The 24,730-nt window shown below is 43.1% G+C and overlaps 1 protein-coding gene across 2 annotated transcripts in view; it reads left to right on the top strand.

The window, feature by feature from the left end:
• Positions 1-24,730, top strand: part of Slc25a13 (solute carrier family 25 member 13) — a 170,103-nt gene that overhangs the window by 74,528 nt on the left and 70,845 nt on the right. For both annotated transcript variants that reach the window (XM_005082923.4, XM_040728615.1), the window contains 5 exons: positions 6,918-7,057; positions 21,133-21,279; positions 23,267-23,405; positions 24,090-24,183; positions 24,386-24,470. In XM_005082923.4, coding sequence (XP_005082980.1) covers positions 6,918-7,057; positions 21,133-21,279; positions 23,267-23,405; positions 24,090-24,183; positions 24,386-24,470 — 605 coding nt within the window. The remainder of the gene's footprint in view (positions 1-6,917; positions 7,058-21,132; positions 21,280-23,266; positions 23,406-24,089; positions 24,184-24,385; positions 24,471-24,730) is intronic.

The following is a 24,730-nucleotide window of genomic DNA, read 5'->3' on the forward strand; positions in this document are numbered from 1 at the left end:
TTTTTCTGTTAGTCTAGCCTATGTTGTAATCACAGTCTTGGTTTGCAGTAACTCTGTACTGACTGAAACCTAGGTCTGATCTTGTATAACATAGAGATTCTCCTGGACCCTTCTGGATTCCTTGAGTTCTTACTTGCATCTGAGAATCAGCTTGTCAGTTTCCTCAAGAAGCCAGCTAGGATTTTGTGAGGGAATCTGTGAGTCACTTAGGAGAGTATGAAATTTAACACCAACTTTGGGAATGTACTTCCACTCTCCTGCTCCAAAATTAATTAATTAATTTAGAGATAGAGTCTCACACTGTAACTCAGATCAACCTAGAACTTACTGTGTAGCCCAGACTGGCTTCACATTTGCTTCCAGCTCCTGAGTGTTGGAATGTAGGTATAAGCCACAGCTCTTGGTTATTTTAAAATTTTAATAATATTAGTTCTTCTAATCAATAGCATTTTGTAGTGTTCAGAGAACAGATTTTTTCCATATCTTTTTATTAAATTTGTTGTCTTTTTGAGCACATTGCATATGGGATCTTCCTTAATTTGTTTTTAGCTTGTTGTTTCATATATGTAAAAATACATATATGTATACTGATCTCTGATCTGGCCAGACTTGTTTACTAGTATGGGTGGCTTTTTAGTAAAATCCTTGGGAGAGCATGTGTGTGCGTGTAAGAACAATTTATTGTGAATCAGCTTTTAGAAGTCTTAAATCTTCTGTCATAGACTACCGTGTTTCTGAAAGAAGCCTGCTAGGATTTTGGAGGGAATCTCTATGTCTCTTAGAGGAGTATGATCTGTTATCTTCAGGAAAGAAACAATTGCTACTTGGTAATTGTTCCCACCACTTTTAGACCAGTTCTCTGACCTCAGTCTCCTGAATGCTGCACTTAAGAGGTCAGTGCCCATTGTAATTAAGATTTCACAATATAAAAAGTGTAGCTGACTTTAAGCTGGAAAATCAAGAGTGGAGATAATAAGCCCCATAAATAAACTCAGGAACCTTAAGCTTGTTTGGTAACGTCTCAACTTAAGTAACATCGGATGGGAGCAATAGGCCTTCCAGACATAGTTTGCCACAGACTGAATAGTGGTGATAGTGTTTTGAAAGAGAAGCATTCTGTTTGCTTTCACTTTTAGGAAGAGTAGCTGAATTTAGGAAAGCATGCTTCTATATAATCTAAACCAGTGGTTCTCAACCCATGGGTCGCCACCCTTCTGGGGGGTTATCGAACAACCCTTTCACAGGGGTCACCTAAGACCATCTGAAAACATGGTTATTCCCATTATGACTCATAAGAGTAGCACAATTACAGTTACGAAGTAGCAACAGTTCCTCACCTTGGGGATGGCCACCTGAGGAACTGTATCAAAGGGTCACCCTGCACCCTGTGCTGACCTCCCTTCTGCAGGCAGTCCCGCTGGCCTTCCTTGCCTGACTGGCTGTACTCCACGGATACGATTTTAAGGTCATGCTTTTTGCCGAGAGAAGCCTCCACCTGCTTCTCCCTCCATTTGAGTAATCGATAGGGGTAATAACATGCCAAAAAGCGCTCAGCTATTGAGTTTCTAACCAAGTAAGCAACAAAATAGCAGAAAAAAATTGGGGCTTTCTCATCTTCCTTAAGATGGAAAGTTAGTGGCTCAAAGATGGCTCAGCGATTAAGGGGACTGACTACTGCTCTTCCAAAGGTCCTGGGTTTGATTCCCAGAACTCACATGGTGGCTCGCAGCTCTGTACCTCCAGTCCCACAGTATCCAACGCCCTCTTCTGGCCCCTGTGGGCACTGCATGAGCATGTTATACTGACATGCAGGGAAAATACCCATATACCCATACACAAGAAATAAACATAAATCTAAACAAACAAAAACTGCCTCCATCTTAGTTCTAGAAAGGTCTGGAAATGATTAGGGCTGAATCATAGGATAACCCTAAGTTGAATTCCTGGAGTCTTTTATGGTAAAGTCCACCCACCTATGGGAGCGAGAGGGCGGAGCTTATTCAGGCATACAGGTACACTCTTCTTGCTGCCTCACAAGACTTGAAGACTTCTTTATAGTTGATGTTTAAATGAGAAAGGAATCTGTGTCCTGAGGAGAGTCCTGTCTGGGGCAGCATTTTCATGTTTTCTAAAGTGAGGGAGGAATGCCACTAACCTATTGTGATACCACAGATATCACTTCTGTCTGTAAACCTGAAAGCAAAACTTTACGAAATGCATGATCCCAAACAGTTTGTTGAGGCAGAACAAAATGTTCAGATTTATGACCCCCCAAAATAATTTTGGAGAAAATATGTGTGTTTTTTAGAATGTCAGAAATGAATTTTTGAAGGTTTCACCAGAGCTCATTAGATGGAAAAGTGAATAGGAAGGACCCTCTGTGCTTCGAACCTCACTGCCTGTGGCCCATCTACTGGCTTGGCAAGGTTGCTGTGTGTGTGCTAACCCTGACAGGTAGGTCAGGAGAGTGGCAGTGAAACTTTGCAGAATCTGTGCCAAGTGGCAAATCATGATTCTAGTTCTCACACCCCTCACCCTCTGTACACTGAGGAGAGCTATGTTCTTCCCAGAATATTCTTTCTTCCTGTAAATGCAGCACCGAGTGTTAAGAACTTAAAACTAATAATATTTGCTGCAGGCAGGTTATGGGAATGCCTTGGCTGTCTGGGGCAGGATCTGTCACGTCTCAGGGTAGCTTTGGGCTCAAATACTGTGTCTGAACCTTTGATTTGGCTCAAAAGAAATGAACTTTGCTTTCTGCTTCAGAACTCATGGGGAAGCACCCCTGAATAAACGTTTATTTTGTGGGGTTAGACTTGGGTTTAGCCCTTACCTCCCGTGGTACATGTTTCTCCCACAGAAGTGAGTATAGTGCTCACAGATATACTTTGCTGGTTAGGAGTTGCAGCTAGCTCTCCACAGCATTCATTTTACAGTAGCTGGTGTGTGACAATGTCCAAGAAACAGGTTAACTGGGCCACATTCTGAAGGCTGCTAGTGTTTATGCTGCCCAGTTCCAAGGAGTTAGCAGTCACATGGACCATGGAGAATGTTTGCCACTGCAGTGGCCCTCTGTCCTCCAGGGTCTACGCATGACTGGCCTTGTGCGTGACTGTTGCACTGGGCAATCTGGAAACCAGCCTAGCTCTTTCTTTCCTATTTGTTTGCTGTTTCAGTGGAGAGTTAACAATTAATGATGAGTCAAATCTCTACCATACCTTACTAAGCCCATTTTGCAAAAAAAAGTCCTTTACCCTTATGTCAGAAAAACCTTGGGGGTGCTGGTGAACATAGAGATTATTTCTCCTCTGTAGACCTGAAGAAGGACTCAGGGAAGATGGAGTCAGGGTGAGCATTACTACCAATTACAGAAGTTACGTTTCTATAAGGGAAACCATAATGCTTCAGGAAGCTACTGACTTTGACCTGCCAACTACTGTGAACTTTTACTGAATGTCTTCAGTTAAAAAACTACTTAGGGAGAAGCTGATCTCTGCCCACCACTGTGCCAGCCAGGAAGGGGAATCAGATGTGGACAATGTCGTCCATGCCATCAAGGGATTGATAATCTATTTGAAACTAAGCGATGAACAGTAAATCTGGACTAATGTACATACGCGGAACACATAAATACCCTTTCTAGTAACTAGGATTGGCAGATTTTAGGGCTGAGCAACATCTTGGTGATACGGTTTCTAAAGTGCAGCACTTGGCTTCAGTACTTAAAGGTCAGGCTCTCTAGAACTGTGTGAAAAGCACTCCACCTCTAGCGTTAAAGGCTCACAGTTTTGAGCCGGGCGGTGGTGGCGCACGCCTTTAATCCCAGCACTCGGGAGGCAGAGGCAGGCGGATCTCTGTGAGTTCGAGGCCGGGCTGGACCGACAGCCTCCAAAACAATACAGAGAAACCCTGTCTCGTAAAAACCAAAAAAAAAAAAAAAAAAAAAAAGGCTCACAGTTTTGTGTTCCTATCTGACCTCAAGACATAGCAGTAGATGATAGTTGATTATAGGAAAAAGTAAATATATTGGTTAGAATGAAGCCTACTTTAAGCTTATTTATTTAAGCTCATGTATATGTGTGTATAGCCATAAGTGTACAGAGGGGGTTTAGACCTTCAAAAGGTGCCAAACCCTTTAGCACGCGTTTCTACTCTTCCTGCACATTCCTCCATCCACAGGCCACGTGGACACTGACATGCCGCTGCTTTGCTATGTATCTCCTGTCTGTTCGGAACCTTCTCTTCCTTTCTCTTAGACATGAAGGAAGGGCCAAGAGTGGACACCATTGACAGCTGTCCTGTAATGACATTAAAACGATTTCCGTGTACAGTGTGGCAGAAAGGGATCCTCCGCTTACCCAAGTGCCCTAGACAGCTGGTTTTGCTTGCCTATTATTAAGAACCCATTGTGGTGTAACACTGTGTTGAAGGTGTAAAAACAAATTCTTGTGTGGTTTTGGTGGTGTTCTTATCATCTGAGTGTGGGTGCTCATTTGCTAACGGACCAATCAGCAGCCTGGTGCCTGTGTTGACTCTGTCTGGGGCCTGCTCCTTGCTGAGGTGTGAACACAGAACGGGCAGGAGCTGCAGGCTTTTGAAGAAAGTCTGCCTTCCGGTTCAATAAGGACTTGGAACCATTAGAATAGTCCTCTCACTTGGGAGCACCCGGGAAATGGTGGCTGTTGTTGCTGGTCCGAGACATTTGAATTTCAACTCAAGAACCTGTCAGTGCAGAGGGAGCCTCTCCCTCAGCTCACTCATTTTGTTCACTTGGAGCTAGATGTTCGGGTACCTCTCTTCCTTTCCCTCTTAAATCCTAATTCTTGGTTTATGTTATTTTCCTTATATATTCTCTCTCTCTCTCTCTCTCTCTCTCTCTCTCTCTCTCTCTCTCTCTCTCTCTCTCTCTCTCTCTCTCTCTCTCTCTCTCTCTCTCTCTCCCTCTCCCTCTCCCTCTCCCTCTCCCTCTCCCTCTCTCCTCTCTCCTCTCCCGTCTCCCCTCTGCCCCCCCTTGTTTGTCTGTCTGTCAGAAAACTTTAAAGTTGTACTTTGAAAATTTTATTTTATTGTCCTCACCATGGCCAGCCTGAGGTTTTTTGCCACCATTTATAAAATTTATGCCCAGCATAATTTTGATTTTTATTACCCTCTCTGTGCAAACACACACAACCGTTTGCTGATGGTGGCCTTGCTAATTTCATAACAAGTTAAAAAAATTCTGGAACCGTTAAAAACTTTGTGGAATGAAAATTTTGTGGGCATGATGAGGTGGAGGTAGGAAATTTGGGGGAAGCAGTAGAAAGAAGTCCCAGGGATTTTGGCACCCTAAGAGGCCTCAAGAACTCTGTCTTTTTTCTTTTGCTTCCTTTGAAGAAGAAAGGGAGAAGAGAAGGAACCAGGCTTAGTTCCCTGATAAAAATGAGCCCCCTTGGCAGATGTATTGGACAGGTGTAAACAAGGATGAATTTCACCATTATGCTCACTATTTTCTCATCACCCTCTAAAGGCACACTTTCATTCCGTGGAGACTGGTAACTAAAACAATGCTTTGTTTAGAAAATCCTTTCTGTATTATTTTGTGTGAGTCTTCCTACACCTCTCTCTGTGCATGGACACGTGTACCTTTCTGCCCCTCTCCCCTGGTGCTGGGCAGGTGCTCTGCAAGCCACACTCCAGCCCCCCCTCTTCTAAGGGTGAACAGAGATGAGTTGAGGCCAGAACACTGAGTAGCACAACTTGAAATGGAATCATCTCAACAACCTGAGAAGTTCTCTGCAGCCCCCCTTCCCCCCCAAAAAAAAATTAAAGCTATGCTGGATGGTGGTAGCATGCGCCTTTAATCCCAGTACTCGGGGAGGCAGAGGCAGAGGCAGAGGCAGGCAGATCTCTGAGTTTAAGACCAGCCTGGTCTACAAAGTGAGTTCCAGGACAGCCGGGGCTACTACACAGAGAAACTCTGTCTTGAGGGGGCTGGGGCACGGATTAAAGTTAAAAACTCAGACTGCTTGCTGGCTTTTCTTCTTGTCTTTTACTACAAAATGAGATTGAGAAATTTATAACTGACCTCAGCTCAAATGGAGCCTCAGGTGTTGGGCATATGCTTCAGTTCTTTTCTTGGGGTCTAAGTCTTTCAAAAAGTTGATAATGACTTGTATTTGCCTTGCTTACGTCAAACAATTGTCATGTCCGGGTTTTCTGCTTCTGTGCTTGTGCTTTTCAGTTGCTGCGATAAAACACCTGGACTTCCAGAGACGAGCTTATTTTGGCTTAGGATTCCAGAGGGAGAGGCTGAGGGGAAGGAATGGTTGCAGATGGCAGGAGCAGGAGGCGAGCTGACCGCATTCCTATCCATACACAGGCAGCAGAGAGAGGGAGAAAAGATATAAACCCTGCAGCCTGTCCCCAGTGACACACTCCTCTCAGCGAGGCTCCACCCCCTAAAAGTCCCGTACCTCCCTCACAGAGCTCACCTCCCTCACAGAGCTCACCTCCCTCACAGAGCTCACCTCCCTCACAAAGCTCACCAGTGGGGGGCTTGGCATTTAACTATGTGGGCCTGTGAGGGACATTTCCCATTCAAGCCTCCACAGCCATAAAGGTCAGATCCCATCTACTGTATAAAAACAGTCACTGTATGCTGAAACAAAACAAATGAATAAAAATTTAGACTTTCACATGACTTTTCTTGTTTTTTTTGTGTTTGTTTGTTGTTTTGTTTTTGTTCGATTTGGTGAGATTATTAACTTTAATATTTCAGTGGTTCCCATGAACACTCTGACTTCTGTTTCTGCCAAGTTTTTATGGTATATGCATTCACTTTTGAGTTCCGTTTTAGTAAGAAGTAGGAATGTCCATTTGAATTCATCTAAGACAGAACCCAACTTCCTTTCTTTTAATCACTATTTACTCTTTTTCAGAGGACGTTAAACAAGTTTTTGGACAGACTACAATTCACCAACATATTCCATTTAACTGGGATTCCGAATTTGTACAGCTACATTTTGGAAAAGAAAGGAAAAGACACCTTACATATGCGGAGTTCACTCAGTTTTTGCTGGTGGGTCTGATTCTCTTTTCTTTGTAAATTACCTGTTGTTTTTATCCTGAATTATTATTATTTTTATTTTACAGTTTCTGGTGTATTTTTATATCAGAGGTCATATTTGTGTTTTTGTTGTGCCAATATTTCCTTTTTCTCAATGATTTTAGCTTATGTGTATGGATGTTTCGCCAATATGCACCAAAAAAAGTGCATTGGGTTCCCTGGGATGACTTACAGATGGTTGTGAGTTAGTTGGTGCTGGGAATTGAACATGGGTCCTATGGAAGAGCAGCCAGTGCTCTCAACTGTTGAGCCATCTCTCCTATTCTTGGAGTTTATTCTTAAAAAGTGGAAAAGCAAAAGGAAAAAAAAAACTATTAATGCAAGTTCTTGCTTTTGTCCCGTAGCCTGATTCACCACAGGTTTGTAAGACTGGAAATCTAGAAGTTGTTTCTTTTTTGGCGTGTTGAAATTGTAGAGTCCCATGAACCTTGTTTGAGAGTGTGAAAACAATCCCCTCAAGATTGCTCGGTCAAAGAAGGCAAAATCATAGACCTGGAGAGGTGGCTCAGTAGTTACGAGCATTTGTTGTTCTTGCAGAGTTCTAAGACAGCAAAATCAGAGTTGCAATTGGGATTCTTACCCGGTTGTCCCACTATGCACCGGTAGTGTTTTTCCCTGGGAAAATTAGTAGACGCAGCCTTCTACCTTTAATTGTAAAATTGTTCCCTCTGAGGTCTCCAAGCCTCCGAGTCTCCAGTTGCTGCATATTGAAATCATCCAGGCAGCTTTGGAAACTGTTTCTCCCATCTGCCTTTAGAGATTGCTGCCTGTGTTGCTTTATCAGGCTACCCCTGCTGTTGAGGGTATTGGCCTCTCTGTTCCACTCCTACCCTAGCTCAGGCCCTTCCACATTTCTCTTTCCTCTCTCATGATTGGATCATTGGACCATTGATGAGATCAGCCCAACAGTATTTTAAAATATGATTATGCTGTTGTTACTCTGTGATAATGCTATAATGAATCCCATCTCTTCTAGACTAAGGATGAATTAAAAATAAGATTATGATTATGGCTTGGTTTTCCTATTCAAGTGTCATTTAATTTTTTTTTTCTTTGAGTTTCCACATTAACGTTTAGTCACCAGGGGCCAATATCTATCTGTATACAAGTCTCCATAAGGAATTCATTTCTTTTGGATTTTTATTAATCCATTTTGTTTCTTCAGCGATCACATTTCTTTTCTGAAATCAGTTGCTTAAAAAGCCATGTTGAAACTTAGTCTTTCCGGATCTTTCACTTCTGAGCTGGGAAACCACCGTCAGTTCTTTCTTCTTCATTCTTGTCAGGCGTTGTTAGTATTCCAGCTTATCTGCTTCTTTTTCTTTCTGTAGAGCCCAGATGCAGGGGATGAAGGCAGACCTGGGTTGGTGGTGGGAATGGAAACAGCCAAATCCCCAGTGGTGCTATTCCTTTGCAAGCACGTTGTGGTAGCCACGCTTAGGCACTGGCTGGCGTAGGTAGCCACTCAGTGTCAAAAGATGCTTCTTTTTGGACTTTTCAGTGTGTGTGTGTGTGCGTGCGTGCGTGCGCGCTCATTAACGCGCATACTCATGAATACTTGTGTGCACATGTGTGTAGAGGCCAGGGCACACCCTGGGCTATTGTTCCCCAGACAATATCCATGACCTTCTTTTGCTGGAGCTTAAAGTCAGCTAGGATGGCCAGCCAGCAAGCCCAGGAATCCACATCATGCCTCCTCCCCAGCATCGAGGTTGCAAATGCTGCCTACCAACACAATATACTCTGACACTTAGAGAGCCGAATAGGAAGTCTTCATTGCCAGCCAATGGCTGCATGGGAAACTTAACCAAATCACACAGCTCAGATCCTCATAGTTCTTTGTCTTTTATGCACAAAAACCATATCCTGGTTGGCATGAAGCAGGACTGCAGACGCCAGAAAACAAGGTTAGTGCAGTTAGGGACTTTCCTGGATCCTGGAACTATCAACCAGGTCTTTGATGGATTAGGTCTTTGTTCCTGTTTTGGCAGGTGCTGGGCTTAGTCCTCCTCCCAGTACACAAAATTTGTCAGGCTTTCACTTTTGCTATCGTTTTCCTTACAAAGCTTCAAAGGTATCTTCAACCGGGCATGACGGGTCATACCTATAATCTCAGCACTCAAGAGGCTGAGACAGAAAGATTGCTTGCTGCAGGTTCAAAACCAGGCTGGGACACAGTGAGACTCTTTCTCAATTATCTCCACCCCCCCCCCAACCCCCTGCCCCAAACAAAAGCAAAAACCAAGGACAAGATACCTTATCCCTGGTTTTTTATTTTTCTCTGTTAAACATGCTAATGTCTGTGAATCTCCATTTCCAGTCCTATAGGGATATAAGCCTAGTTCCATAACTCAAATGGGAAATGGAATATGAGGTGGTTTTTGTTGCTGTTTATACAGGGCATTGGCACATGGTAGGCGGCTGTGTTCCTTTAATGAGGAATAATTAATTACAATAATGCTATTGAGACAGAGGCCTCAAATTGACTTTGTGGGTCGTTAGTAACAGTAAGAATGATCACATTGCCCTCTCTGAGTGTCAATTATGCTGCAGCCAGCCAACTGTAAGCTACTCACAGCCTCTTCTTGGCCTTCCTCAAGAAGTGGGGAGCCTATATCTAGGATTAGTGATGGATAGGGGAGGACCTAGCCCATTGTAGCCTCTGCCTGGCAAGTGCTAGGATTAAAGGCAAATATGTGTATTTTATAAGCCTTGTCATATGCCTCTACTCTCATCTGCTAAAGTAAAGCTTTAATTGTATGGGTGCTAATTTACAAGTAGATTTTAATATTAACTTATATTGTTAAGAAACATTCTGGAAGCTGTGTGATGGTGGCCCATGCCTTTAATATCAGCACTTGGGAGGCAGAGGCAGGTGGATTTCTAAATTTGAGTCACTACAGAGTGAATTTAGGATGGCCAGGGCTACACAGCAAAACCCTGTCTCCAAAAACAAAAGCAAAACAACAGCAACAAAAAGGAATTTGTATTTGGTCAACAACAATGAGAAAAGTAGATAATAACATACTTTTATGGTTGGTGCATGTTTCATAATAGTTATTAAAACTTTAGAGTATTCTTCAGGTAGGGAGCTTCCAGTGGCTCTGATCTCTGACTAAAATCTAGAGTTGTTGCCAGATACAAAATTTAAGTAGAAAAGTGCTGTGTCTTGAGAAATACAGACCTGGATAACACGCAGCCTCAGGCCTTCACTAAAACTGATGAGAATCCCATAGAGGCAGGCATGGCTAGTTTCAGAAAGATTGCGCTGCCTGCCATATGGGAAATCAAATGGGGAAAAACATGACCAAATAGATGGCCACTAGTTGACCACTTTCTAGTCTGAGATTGCAAAGGATCTGACCCAAGTTAGATGCTAAGAATAAGATGGGATAAGTGAATGGATTCAAGAGGTAAAAGAGACCGGCTGACAAGATTTGGCAACTTTGTGGTGGGGAGACAGTCAAGGCTGAGTAGAACTCAAGCTTAGCTCCTGGGTCTAGGCTTGGGCCCATGCCAGAATAGTGGTGGATTATTGAGTTCTCCTAAAAAATCCATCCATCCACCCACCCACCCACCTATTCTTCTCTCATGTATTGCATCCCAGACCACAATTTCCTCTCCCTCTGCCCTTCCCAGTCTGTCTCCCCACTTCCTCCGTCCCCAAGATCCACTCCTTTGTTTCCCTTCAGAAAACAGCAGGCCTTCAAAGGATATCAACCAAACATGGCATACAAACTATAATAAGACTAGGCTCATACCTCATATGAAGGGTAGGAGGCAACCTATTAGGAGGAAAAGGGTCCCAAGAGCAGGCACAAGAGTCAGAGACAACCCTCCCACTTCCACTGTTAGGAGTCCCACAAGAGCATAATATATATGCAGAGGACCTAGGTCACACCCATGTAGGCTTCCTGATCGTCACTCCAGTCTTTGTGAGTCCCTGTGAGTCCTTGTTAGTTGATTCTGTGGGCTGTGCTCTTGACCCCTACAGAGATGGTTTTAAGGAGGCAGGTAGTCTTTTGTGTACATTAGCTGTTCACACATTTGGTATATTGACCCTGTGTTGCCTTCTTGGTTCTTGGGAATCAAGATAACACTTGGATTCCTACCTATGTAGATTGGGGCTTTTTGAAGGAATTCTGTTCCACATTTTATGGAGCAGGGAAAGTGTTCTGTATCTAACAACTTGCCTCCTATTGCTTTACAAAGAAGCACCATCAGAAAATCAGCTGTACTAAATAGGTAGAGAAGCTAGATTCCATTAATCAGGAGATGGGCTAGCTGACTTGAGAGGGCATGGGTCTGGTAGTCCTCTCTTATTGTTTTACCAAGTAGAGCTCAAGAATGAGATCACCTGACTCTAGGCACATAGGTACTTACTTGTCTCATTCAGGCTGTCGTTTAGGTAGATGAGAGTGATGACACTCAAGAGACATCAATTTTAGTTGATAGAGCAGGAAGCAGAGTGTAGAAGACACAGCTGTGTCTGCCCAGACTGACCATCATATTGGTAAGGGTCCCTGCGCTTAGATCACATCTGTCAGATGCCAGAACATCTGCACATGGATGCTTTTAGGAGTCTGTTGTTATTATTAGGTCAGATTGCTCATTATTTTACCTTGTGGGAATCACCAAGATCTGACCTGCCATATAGAACGGCTAAAGTCTTTTTTCTGTGTAGACATGGATGTTTGGTTGTTCGCATTCCAAGCCTAAGAAAGCTTGCAAGTCTGCTGCTTCCAGATCTGTGGTTGTCACAGACCCCTGCAGAAGCCACTGGTTCTCTGCTGCTAGTCATCTGTGGCCTTGGCTTTCTAGAGATCATAACTTAGGGTTGGCTGCAATGTCTGTCGTGGGATCCTGTTATAACGCAAAAATGTCAACATGAAAGTCTGCTTATGTTGAAAAAACATTGTTCTCTGGTACTGTCACCAGACCAAACATGGCTTCATCCATGGCAACATCAAATTCTCAAACTTTGGTATTAATAAGGGGTTGCAGATACTAATGGAAAATGGCTACTTGCAGAGTTGCGTGAAGTCACAATGGTTCAAACAGGTTAGTGGCCATCTGTACAAATCCTTCTGTGGGTTTGAATAGTTCAAGCCATTTCTGCTTCCCCTTTGTTCCCCAGCTTGCCGTTACGGTTAATGGAAATATCAACCACGAGTCCTTAATAGCCAGAGAGCATATCTGTATTTGTGTTTGCGGCATGTGAATCTATTCATATTGAATGTAAGTTGGACCTGACAGATTATGTAGTGCATGTTGTTACTGGTTTATAAATGAAGTAACCCTAGTGTTTCAGAGACAAATATGGAGTGCAGTAAGCTGACATTGTTTACTCAAGCTCTTCAGAAGATAGATTGTTTGGCATCCATGTCACTCAGATGGCTATATTCCATTTTTCATACACTTTCTATAGTGGGGACAAAGGAAATCAAGGTTCACTGTGCTGTTGAGTCCAGGGTTGGTCAGCCTGCCCTCCTGTTGAACAGTTTGAGCTGGCTTTTAGTGTAACACCCCGCTGGGTGAACACTTTGTCTAGCATCTCCCCAGCTGTTAGCCACTGAGAAATGTAGCAGGAAATCAGAAGAACAAGGAGGCATAGAGCCACTCACTGGACCTGCTTTCTATCACGGTGTTGCCATATGAGCAGAGGATCAGGTGACACTGTTCTGAGGGCTCTTATTGAAGGTAAAACCCAAGGATCTAGGTACAGAATTTCACCACAAACTCTTGAAATCTGAATGCATGGCAGAATGTGTGAATTATGGGAAAGTGTAAAGAATGGAAATGCCTTCACTCTCTACATGTTCATTGCTCAGTTCTGTTTTTACTCCATTTTACAATGTATAGATCTTGGAGCTCGAGCTATGGCTCAGTAGGTAAGAATATACAAGGATGACTATCTGAATTCACATCCCAGCACACATGGAAAGCTCTGTGCATAGCTGTGCATGTGCCTGTAACCCCAGTGTGGTAGGAGGCAGAGGCAGGAGGATCAAGAGAGCTCACTGACTGCCAGCCTAGGTACAGGTTCAATGAGAGACTGTGGCTCAGAAGAATGAGTAGCGAATGGTAGAGCTGGACACATGACATCCTCCTCTGGCCTCCACACAAGCATATTCACAGGCATGCACACACACACACACACACACACACACACACACACACACACACACACACACACCATACCACACTAATACATACATGCACATACATGTGTATATCCTTACCTTAATTTAGATTATTTTCAAATTAGCATAAATTAAGGGAATTTAGGGGGTGTTTAAACATTCACTGTACATTTTATTCTTTGCTTTCATAACCAGTCACCTTCATTTCTAGAATTTCTTACCGTCACAGTTTTTATTTTCTTGACCCTGTTTTATTAAAATTCCCAGGTTTGGGGTTATCTTTCAATGGTCTTTGCTCTGTAGCTTTGTTTTGAAGATCTTTTTTTGTTGTTTCACATGATAAATTGTCCTAGGATAAAGCACAAACTTGCATGTCTGAATAGAGGTGAGAAGAAATTTTAAAAAAATATTTATTAAGCGCATTGGTGGCGCACGCCTGTAATCCCAGCACTTGGGAGGCAGAGACAGGCGGATCTCTATGAGTTCGAGACCAGCCTGGTCTACAAGAGCTAGTTCTAGGACAGCCTCCAAAGCCACAGAGAAACCCTGTCTCAAAAAAAAAAAGAAAAATTTTATTAATTTATTTTTCACATTCCAATCCTAGTTTTCCCCCTCCCTCCTCTCCTCCCGAGCCCCCTTTCTTCCCTGACCCTACCTCCTATCTGCTCCTCGGAGAAGATAAGGTCTCCCTTAGGAAGTCTACTAAGTCCTTTCCATCATCTCACTGAGGCAGGACCAAGGCAACTCTCCCCTCCCACACCCCTGTATCTAGGCTGAACAAGGTACCTGTCCATATAGAATGGGCTCCATTAAGTCAGTTTGTGCATTAGTGTTAGATCTTGGACCCACTACTAGTGGGGGGAAAATTATATTCAAAGTATACCCACTGGGAAAGTAGAGATTACTAAGACCTGGAACCATTAGAAGCATGAATTTAGAACCAAAGCAGTGTGACCCCATATATGGTTTTTGCTATACAGGTAGCAATTTTGAAGAGTTTGACTTTTTTCCTGCAGCAATCTGAATGTCCCTGTTGAATTATTTGGAATCTGCTACAATTAAAAGCCTGTTCCAGTAACCATCACCTGGCAGAGTAGAGGGAACAGAAAACATTCTCTGGTACTTCAGCGGAAGTACCTTTGGTGACAGAAGCCCTGTCCCCCTGATCTACACCCACCCAGCTCTCACATTTAGCAAATGTTCCTTGCCTATACCATTAGGAGCACTCCTCAGAGGCACACCTTCTTCCAAGCTCCTTAGATATTTTGGGGGGCGGGGAGGGGCATTGAGACAGGGTTTCTCTGTGTAGTCCTGGCTGTCCTGGAACTTGTTCCGTAGACCAGGCTGGCCCACTCAGGTATCCACTCGCCTTAGCCTCCTGAGTGCTGGTGTTAAAGGTGTTCAACCCCACTGCCCAACTCCTTGGAGCTTGTTTGCTTAGTTTTATGTTTTGTTTTTGTTTTTTACCTCCTCTAAGGCCTTTAATTTTATTTTCTGTACTTAGTTTAAGTATCAATTTTGACCTTTGTTGCCTTGTATATTGAGAGAATCACATCTTTTTCTAAAGCTATTCTTTTCTTCTATTGTTTTTTTAAACTAGACTTTCTTTCAAAAAACAAACTACTTGTTAAGATTGTGGTTCCCAGTCAGGTTGTGGTAGCAGGAATCTTCTGCCCCAACACACAGGCACAGCCAGAGGGTGTGGGACTTTCAAGTTTGAGAAGAGCTTAGGCTACATAGCAAAGCCCTGTTTGAAGACAGAGAGACACCACACACACACACACACACACACACACACACACACACACACACACACACACACACACACAGCATGCAGTCAGCACCAATAGCAAAGCCCTGTTTGAAGACAGAGAGACACCACACACACACACACACACACACACACACACACACACACACACTACACACACACACACAGAGCATGCAGTCAGCACCAAGTTTACCTTCTGTTTCTCCTCACTTTCAGACATGTAACTTTCCCAGATTTACACTTCTACTGGTACTTCAGCTTTCTTTTGTAGGAAGCTTAACGCTTAATTTTAACCCTAAACTTTTCAGTCTGTTTCTCATTCTGGTCAACTATTGCATCTCTTTCTGCTTAAAGATTTTTAATCTGGGGTGGACTCTTCTATCTCTGCCATCATCCTAGGTGAGAACTCCTTTGAGATATAGCCTTCTTTATTAATTTTTGGCATCCAAATCATCATCATTGTGTGTGTGTGTGTGTGTGTGTGTGTGTGTGTGTGTTTTGGGGAGTGAATAAAAGTCACTTTTTCAACTGAGATGGTCCCCAAGCTCCCTCAAAGCTTTTCTTAAATTCTTTTTTCTTATTAAGGTCCAAATCAGTTTCTGATCCCACTGTAATTTTTTTTTCACCAAGAGAGCCTAACGCAGTAGTGAATAATCTGTTTTAGAGTCACACCGTGCTCGGTGATGATCTCAGCTCAGCTGCTGTGTGACTTTGTGCTGGTAACTTAACCATCCCAAGCCCCAAGTGTCTCTCTGTAAACTGAAGATGGCATCTATTTCCAGAGTTATCTATCATACACTACCTCAACCTTGGGCCCGTCTCTATTGTAGTGAGCCGGTGTTCATGGTTACGGGAGCTACAGGGCTAAGGATGTAAATGAAGACAAAGACAGCAGCTCATTCTTACAAGGAAAATGGTGTTTATTTTAACAAGAGTGGAGCCTTATATACCAGTGGCAGGCATGGTGGAAAACCACCAAGGTCAGAGACCTACGCTACCAGGGCCCTCCGGCAAAGGGTGGGTCAAAAACAGGAATTAGCATTTAGACATTAAGGATGGACAGAAAACAGGAACTTGCACGCAGGCCTTACTGGGAGGAGGGGATAAGAGGTGTTTTGCTAGAAGCTCCTAGTCACAAGCTGATCAGCAGACCCCCATGGGGGAAGGGTACAACACTCTACCATGTTCATGTGCTCATCTTCCTGTGCCTGGGCTGGTTCAGATGACTCCTCAGAAGCACTATTCTTGATTGTAAAGGACTTCACAGGCGTTTAAGTCCTTCACCTCAACTGAACTGGAATCTACCGCTTACCAAGTGTCTGTCATGCTTGGCCTAAGCAGCAGGCCTTGGCGTGTGTATTTTGTGGAGAAAGCCTAAAGTCCTAAAACATCAGCTGGCTCACCGGAGCTCTCCCAAGTAGTAGTATCATGGTGCATTGCCTTCTGCTGTCATCAGGCCTCCACTCCCCTCCATCAAAGGAAAATGAAATCCGTGACAGGTGTCCCTTCACCCTCAGTTAAAGTGTTACTGGTGACACTTGCTCGTGTGAGGCATCTCATCTCACTTCTTAGTAGTTTTCTACGTGAGAATCTGGTGTGTTTGCTGTAACCTACCCTGGTATCTTCTTTCCATTGATTTTCTTTTTAAAAGAAATACAGAGAGCCAGCGTGGTCCCTTCCCTGGATTTCTAACCTGCCAGTCATTTAACCATTAAATACTTAAATATGATGCTTGCTTCTCCCATTGCTTCTAATTTCCCTTCACTTAGGAAATGAGTGTTACTGTCTATGTTGTCCATCCCACTTTTGTCCCTTCTGGCGCACATATGTTAATCATCAGCCTCTTGGTGGCCCTTATATATGTGTCAGATGTTCTTTAATAATTGTAGAGATAATGTCAAGGGATTTAAGTCACTGTGTCACGGGTAACAAGCCTGGTCATTTCAAAGCTAGCACATTCTTGATTCTGACCATTGTATGGTTGCCTGAGATTGGCACTACAGGCTTCCTACCTTTTTTTGTCTGTCAGGTTTCTTAGGACTGAGAGGATTGCAGACATGAGTGAGAAGACATCTCTCCTTGTTTTTTGCCTTGCATTCCCTGTGACTGTAGGTGAGGAGAGCCAGGTGTTTTCCACACATTGACTTTTGCCTTAGTGGAAACTTGGGAATTTATTTGTCTTCCCAATAGAGGCAAAAACTAGAACATGAAGAGTAACTTAAAAATCAGGCCTGGGGGTGTGGCTCATTTGGTAGAGGGCTTGCCTAGCAGGCATGAAGCACCATATTAGGCATGATAGTACATGCCCATAAACTCAGGAATCAGCAAGCAGAGGAGTTGGAAGGAAATTGAAGGTCTTCCTTATTTGAGCCCAGTCTAGGCTTCATGAGACCCTGTCTTAAATAGATACATAGATAAATAGAGTAACATTAGATGCTTAAGTGTCAAGTGTTTAGTCAAATTCCCCATGGTATGGTTCTCCAGGGCTTCCGTGTGTGTGTGTGTGTGTGTGTGTGTGTGTGTGTGTGTGTGTGTGTGTGTGTTTTAGGAGAAGGTACACAGGCGTGAGTTACAGCTTTGCTCCTCCTGGAAGGCAGGTTATGGCTCCTTCCCTGGATGCAGTAAAGCAATTGCTTGTTTCCTATGTAGGGGATCCGGTGGTACAAACCAGAGATCCTAGGACTCAGGAAGATAAGGCAAGGCAAGAGGGAGTTGAGGATTGAAGGTTACTCTGGACTGTGTAGTAAGTGTAAGGAAAGCCTAGGTCACACATCAGGGTGCTGCCTCAGTTGTGGGGTTGGGAACAAGCCCTGGCTTTGGTAATGTAGTTTACATGGAAGGAATAGCCAAACCTTCCCTGTGTTCCTACTGACACTACTTCACTGGTGCAGCTTCAAGTTCTGCATGGAGCTTGTAGGAGTTGTTAAAAAATGAACTCTCAATTTGTTCATCATCAGGGTAAAAGAGTTATTGGTTTGTTTGTTTTTGTTTGTTGCCTGTTTGTAGGGTCCCTGCTGGGAACTCTTCAGTTGAAGCTATGTAGACAGTGAAGGAGGCAATATTATTCCCTCATAGATATGTTCCCACCACAACACATCCCCTCTTTGGTAGTTGGCATGGTCATGGCCTCTCCCAGCCTTTGCCATTCCAGACCAGCTGATCTTTGTAGTCTGGGTTTCTGCTCTGTGAGGAGATGGTTGGCTGTGGTCTGTTTTGCTGATTTTGGAATGACAGCCTTTAGGTCCTTAAGACTGAGTTTTATTAGGAAAATGATAAGTACCGGAAGATACCTCTGCTGTTGCTAAGAGTAACCTTGGCTTTCAATAACTTTTGCAGTGAGTCTGAGGACTGTGCTTATTTACTTTCAGTTGCATACCTGCAATGGTCTTTGCTTTCAGTGGAATACCCATTGTGATCATTTTTCACTACAGGTGCTGAGCAGTTAATTCCTTCTTCTTGAATTGGAGGCTCTTGGGTAGACAACTCCATTTTTGTTGCATAGATCCTAGTTGTTCATTTAATCGGCTTAATGGACAGCCTGTCTTTGATAATGTCTATCATGTGGGTGCCCACTCTACCTAGTACCACAGCAGCAAAGCCAGGGAAAAACATAACGAGAATGTGGCACCTCATTCATGGCAGAGGCGGAAAAGCCAATAAGGTCAACTCTATTTCTAATGTAAGATGGAATATTATCTGATAACATGGTCATGTACATGGCAGGGTACTAACTTTTAATGCAGAGGCCAGGTTGAGTTTTCCAGTCAAATAGAGGATCTGCATGGCAGAGATGTGGCTCTGGGTAGCTCTCCAAGAGTGTCCTGAGCACCTCATGTTGGAGATGAATCTCTAATACACCTCATTGGATCTGTCTGCCGAGAAAAGAGGGGGCTCCATCTGTGACGTTGAAAGGTGACCTGATGTATGCAAGGTAGACTGAGTAGTAAGAGGCTGACAGCGAGGACCACAGAGACATTTAAGCCAGGTTCGAGGAGGCTCTGAATCACTGTTGTTAAGAGAGAAAAGGAAAAGATGCATTTGAGTGAACTTTTAAAGGCCCATGGAACATAATTTAGTAACTGGTTTACACTTGGGAGAAAGGAAGCTTAGAGAATTGAAAATGACAGCTTTTCAGGTGACATCACCATGCCATAATTAAGCTTTGAACCTAGAAAAGGGACGAGAGTTGGTTGAGAACTGGGTGGGGGACATTAATAGAGGGGTTAGTGATGTACAATTTTATGGCCTTTATAAGATACCCACAGGGTAAATTCTTAGAGATCCTAGTCTGGCGGGTGGGAGTGGGAGATTTGGAGGCAGACAGTAATCCTTAGCTCATAAGAAATCTTTGACATATTGTGGCAGCTGCTTTTCTGGGAGTGAGCAGCACTTGAGGATGGGGGCTGGATGACACATCCTAAGTAAAGATCAAATGTGGGGCTCTAAAAGGATTGGGTTCCTGAAGAGACTTTCATCAGGGTCATACTGCAGAAATGGCAGATGCTGTAACTAAGAGGAAGCTGCAAATAAGATAATAACTATTTCCCTACTTACTAATTATTTTCAAAAGTCCAGTGTGTATGTTGTTTTGAAACTAGAGAAAACTAGACAGGAAAGCACAGCCCACGAGTGTATTCATTACCCAGATCCAATCACTATTAGTATTTTGTCAGTCGTGTTTTCTCCTCTCACCCATGTGTTGCAAGGAAAGGACATAGACTCCTTCGCAGCCGTGTCAGACTCCTGTCACTTCAAATTGCAGTGACTCATAAGGACAGTCAGTGTTTGCATAACTGTTATTATGTCACCCAAACTAAGAGATGACTTCCTTACTAATGGAACCTCATTTCATCTAAATAATTTGAGATCTTTGATAGTCCTTTGGTGATACCTCTTAATTTCATGCAGATGAACTTTCTGAGGTCCATTTGGAAGGTAGGCAGTGTCCTGAGGAAGGTGATAGCATGCTTTCTACAGCAGGGATGCTTCTGCCATGTGGGGAGAAGTGAGCATCAGTGAGAAGCCATCAGTGAGAATCTTCTGGGATTAGCAATGGAGAGCTATGATTCTTTCTGGAATTTGGTCATATGAGTGATATATCCAAATGCATTGCCACAGTTTTACCTCTTCTGATCCACAAACTGTCCAGCTTCTTATTCCAGAACACAGGGCTCTGTGTGGTATCACTTTTGACCCTCATAGCCTTGAGTGGAGGAGTAACCAGCTGGCACTGTCACAATGGACTGGCACGGGGCAGACTTAGCCAGCTCCGAATACCAGTAGAATACTTGCATATTAGCACCTAGTCAAGATGGCCTGTCTTTGTAGAGAGGCTAATGCTCCCGTGTATGTTTTCCCTTTTATCCACATCACCTAAGCTGGGTCTGGCCAGGTCCTTGCAGCTACCTAACTTCATTCTTATTTTCATTTTCTATCTCAGATTCTAGAAGAAAGAAAACAGATTTAATTCCTTTGGCTTTTATGTTCTTGTCTTCCTTCTCCTTTTCTACTTCTCTTCCTTCTTTTGAAACATACTTTGTGACCTTGCTGGAGGAGTTGCTGAGGGTGGGCTTTGAGGTTTTCAAATCCCATGCTAAGACCCAATTTCTCTGTCTGCCTGCCGTCTCAATAGATGTGAAGCTTTCAGCTACTGCTCTGCCTGTTTTAGACTAGCCCTTTAAAGCTATAAACACATCCCCAATTAACTGCTTTCTTTTATAACCCATAGTCATGTTTTCTCTTTACAGCAGTAGAACAGTGACAAAGACACAGGGTCTTCTCATGTAGCCCGGGTTGACATCAGAGCTGTAATGTGTTGTATGGGACCATCTCTCAACTCTTGGTCTTGCTGCCCCTGCTTGCCAAATGCTACCATGTGTGGCTCTCATTTCAGCGGGCAGAAGGTTTAAAGTCGAGTATGCTTTCTCCAATTTATATTCGCCGGTCTGAGAAATGTTCTTCCTCTCAAAGGAAACAGTAGTTTAGGGGAGCATTTAAGCAGGCAGTGGACCCTGTTAAATCAAGATGTAGGCTTGTTCCTTTTGTCTGACTTAAAAATGAGCAGGAAGAAAGTAAGAGACATAACTGAACCGTTTTACCCTTTCTAACTGTAGGAAATACAGTTGGAGCATGCGAAGCAAGCCTTTGTGCAACGAGACAATGCCAAGACTGGAAAAGTCACAGCTATTGACTTCCGGGACATCATGGTCACTATCCGTCCCCACGTCCTGACTCCTTTTGTTGAAGAATGTCTAGTAGCTGTAAGTAGTTGTTGTCCCAATGAAGCAAGTTTTTTTCTCCCTAATTGAACTAAGTAAACTGGGATAGTAAAGAACAGTTCTTAAGAAATACATAGTTTTTTTCCTGTTTAAAACGCTATTTTTCTAATATGATCACTCATATTACCATCCTTGCAAACAAAAATATGTTTTGGTTTATTTTAGTGGATGGGTTAATTGATTGTCTGGATTATATATGTACACTGTTTCTCAGTCCCTGGAGGACTGCACCAGGGTGCTTTCTTACACTAAATTCTGCAAATACTCAAAACCATTTATACAAAATGACATCGTCTTTGGATATTACCTGCATGTGTCTTTTTTGTGCTTTAAATCATGTCTAGATTGCTTATAACATTTAATGCAGTATAAGTATTTTTAAGTCTTTGTTACACTGTGTTGTTGAAAGAATAATGGCAAGGAAAAACATCTGTACAGTTAAGTGCAGTTAGAATTTCTGCCCCCAAATCTTTGTAAAACTCTCTAGTTGGTTGGTCTGCATATGTAGAATTCATGAATACAGAGTGTCCATCTGTATTAACTGACTAGAAAAAAGGGAAAGATAAAAATCATTTGTGATTTCATGATTTTTGCCTTATTTTTTGAGGTCTGTCACACATTGATTTTTATGTTTCTTCTTTAAGAAACATGCAAGCAGGCACCCACAGGAACATACACACTTTGGCCTCTTGTTGGAGTCATAGGTAGACCAGAAGCTCTAAAGCTCAGATTTCTCATTGGTTTTTCGTGTCTGTTGGGGTTGCCATGGTGCTTGTGACAAGCTTAACCCTGCCATTATGTGTCATGGTTGTCCCATCCCAATGGATATCCAACTTGGATATCCTCTTGGAACTCCAAGGTGTCCTGCAGCATGCTGGGTAGTGGTTTCAAGCCTTGGCCATGGCATATCTAGATCACCAGGGAAGATCATTATAGGTGGAATGCAGGTTTCCCATAGGCCTGTGCTTCACCACTTATGGTTGGCTAGGTTAGTGTCTAAATGTTAAAGCTTCCAGATGATTCTCATGGTCATTCAGATTTCAGAATCATTCCTCTGGAAACTTCCCTTGCTAGACCACCTCTGTGCTCATGGCTGTCGGGGTTTCCCACAGTTCTGACCATGTCTAGTCTCTGTTTTGTTTCCTGGTGCTTCATTTTGAATACATTGCTTTTCCCATTCTGGTACTACGTTAATCTCACTCCTTTTCTTATGTGAATCACCCCCCCTACCCCCCCCCCCACACCAGACTTTCCTGCCAGCTACTTTAAATGATTAATAAGTGAAGATTTTTGTGGCTGTTATTAAAAATATGCTTTCCTAATATTAAAAAAGTTTCGCCTCATTAGTGGAGGATAGATTTGAAACCTCAAACTGGAATTCCACTCACTATAGTGGACATTCTGTTTGCTTCCCTACCCCCTGTAAAGAAAAATTTTTCCTTAAAAATTCTGATTATCATAATTTTAATCAGCTTCAAACCCACCTGTGCACATGGCACCTGCAAATTTTACCAGAATGCACTTGCCCTTCATCAATCCCACCAATGTGAAGTCTCAGGACTTAAGCATTTATTTATTGCTGGTTTAAGTGTTTGGACAAGTCTTGATAATAAGGTTGCACTAGCCACTTCTCGTGGTGTGTCTGAACCGATATAATCCCGTTTTGCATGTATGAGCACAGATATGTGTGACATAGTTTGTATGTTTAAGATTTGCTCTTTAGATGAAATAAACCAATGCATAAAACATTTCTAACTGAATTTTGACCTCTGTAAATGTCAACTGGTCCTGCTATAGTCCTACATGTGTATATTAATTTTCCAGGGCTTGTGTATGGAAGTACAAGTCTTGGTCATGATTGCTTGTAGTTACCTTTAAAGACAGCATTAAATATATATACTTTTGCAATCTCTTCATCTATGTGTCTTTTTCCCCCCTTCCTCTGGCTCTTCTTTTCCAACTTACCAAGGCTGCTGGAGGCACTACATCCCATCAAGTTAGTTTCTCCTATTTTAATGCATTTAATTCGCTCCTTAACAACATGGAACTCATTAGAAAGATCTACAGCACTCTGGCTGGCAGCAGGAAAGATGTGGAGGTGACTAAGGGTGAGTGAGAGTTTATCAGAATTTTTGCTTCAGTGGGGCTGAGGAGGGCGACCTGGATAGAATTTTCTACCCCATTCATACATGTTAATTAATTGGTGATATGTGTGGCCTCCATTCTGTGATCATACAACCCAAGGCAAGCAAAACAATCTTCACTAAATTTTTGATAAATTGAAGACAGCCTTTGAGTGAAGACAAGATAGTTTGTTGAATCTTTCCAGTTCTGACAAGAACTTGAGCCAAATTGGCAGGCAGGCCTGTGACCCTCAAAAATATGCGAGAGTCGCACAAACTTGTACTGGCGATGGTGTATGTGATCTGTGAACTCAAAGAAGATATCTGCATTTCAGTGGGATTTAAAAGCTGGAAGATTCACTTGGGAATTGACAGTGTCACTGCCAGGAGCCAGCTGAAGTTTTGTACAGACTGTCTTGCTTTCTTGCCTTGTAGTTTGAATACCATCCAGTGTCATTTGTTTAGAGCCTTCGTGTGGCCCCAGACTTTTACTCTAAGTGTTAGGATGATATTCTGCACTCTTTTTCACATGGGTGAAAGACCTGGGGAGGTGTGGAATGACTTCATGATAGCGTGGTCTGGTTTCCACGCCTCCACTGCTTTGAGTGAATGCTGAACTGGATGTTGCCCTCTCTGAATCTTTCTCTCTCTCTCTCTCTCTCCATACAGAGGAGTTTGCTCTGGCAGCCCAGAAGTTTGGTCAGGTTACACCCATGGAAGTTGACATCTTGTTTCAGTTAGCAGATTTATACGAGCCAAGGGGGTAAGTTGGTTTTTTTAAAAGCTAGTTTAATAAAAGAAGGTTAGGAGCTAGGTGTAGGGAGAATATAGCGGGAGAGAAAGAAACCAAATAGCGAAGGACAACCCTGAAATATGGGAAGTGATCAAAGGAACATTCTGGAATTCTATAATGTGAGTCTAAGAAATGTGGAATTTCATCATTGTTATGTGTGCTCTCTGTCCAGACGCATGACCTTAGCAGATATTGAGCGGATCGCTCCCCTAGAGGAAGGGATGCTGCCCTTCAACTTGGCTGAGGCCCAGAGGCAGGTGAGTGAGCACGAGTGAGTTCTCGCTTGGTGTTTTCCACAGAGACACCAGGCCCCTTGCATTTCCACTGCCTTCCCAGCATTGGCTTCTGCCTTAATCATTTTCCAGTTTTGCTCCCCAAATGCAGGCATTTTGAAGAGGCTGAGAAGGCAAATTGTTTAGGAACCTACTGGTGAACAGATACAGGGCGTGTGTTTCTTAGAAAGACAGGGCAGTTCCCCCAACACTCTCAACACAAGGGGCTCTTTTCTTTCCATCTG

The sequence above is a fragment of the Mesocricetus auratus genome, unplaced genomic scaffold (genome assembly GCF_017639785.1).
Source record: "Mesocricetus auratus isolate SY011 unplaced genomic scaffold, BCM_Maur_2.0 Super-Scaffold_100019, whole genome shotgun sequence".
NCBI lineage: Eukaryota > Metazoa > Chordata > Mammalia > Rodentia > Cricetidae > Mesocricetus > Mesocricetus auratus.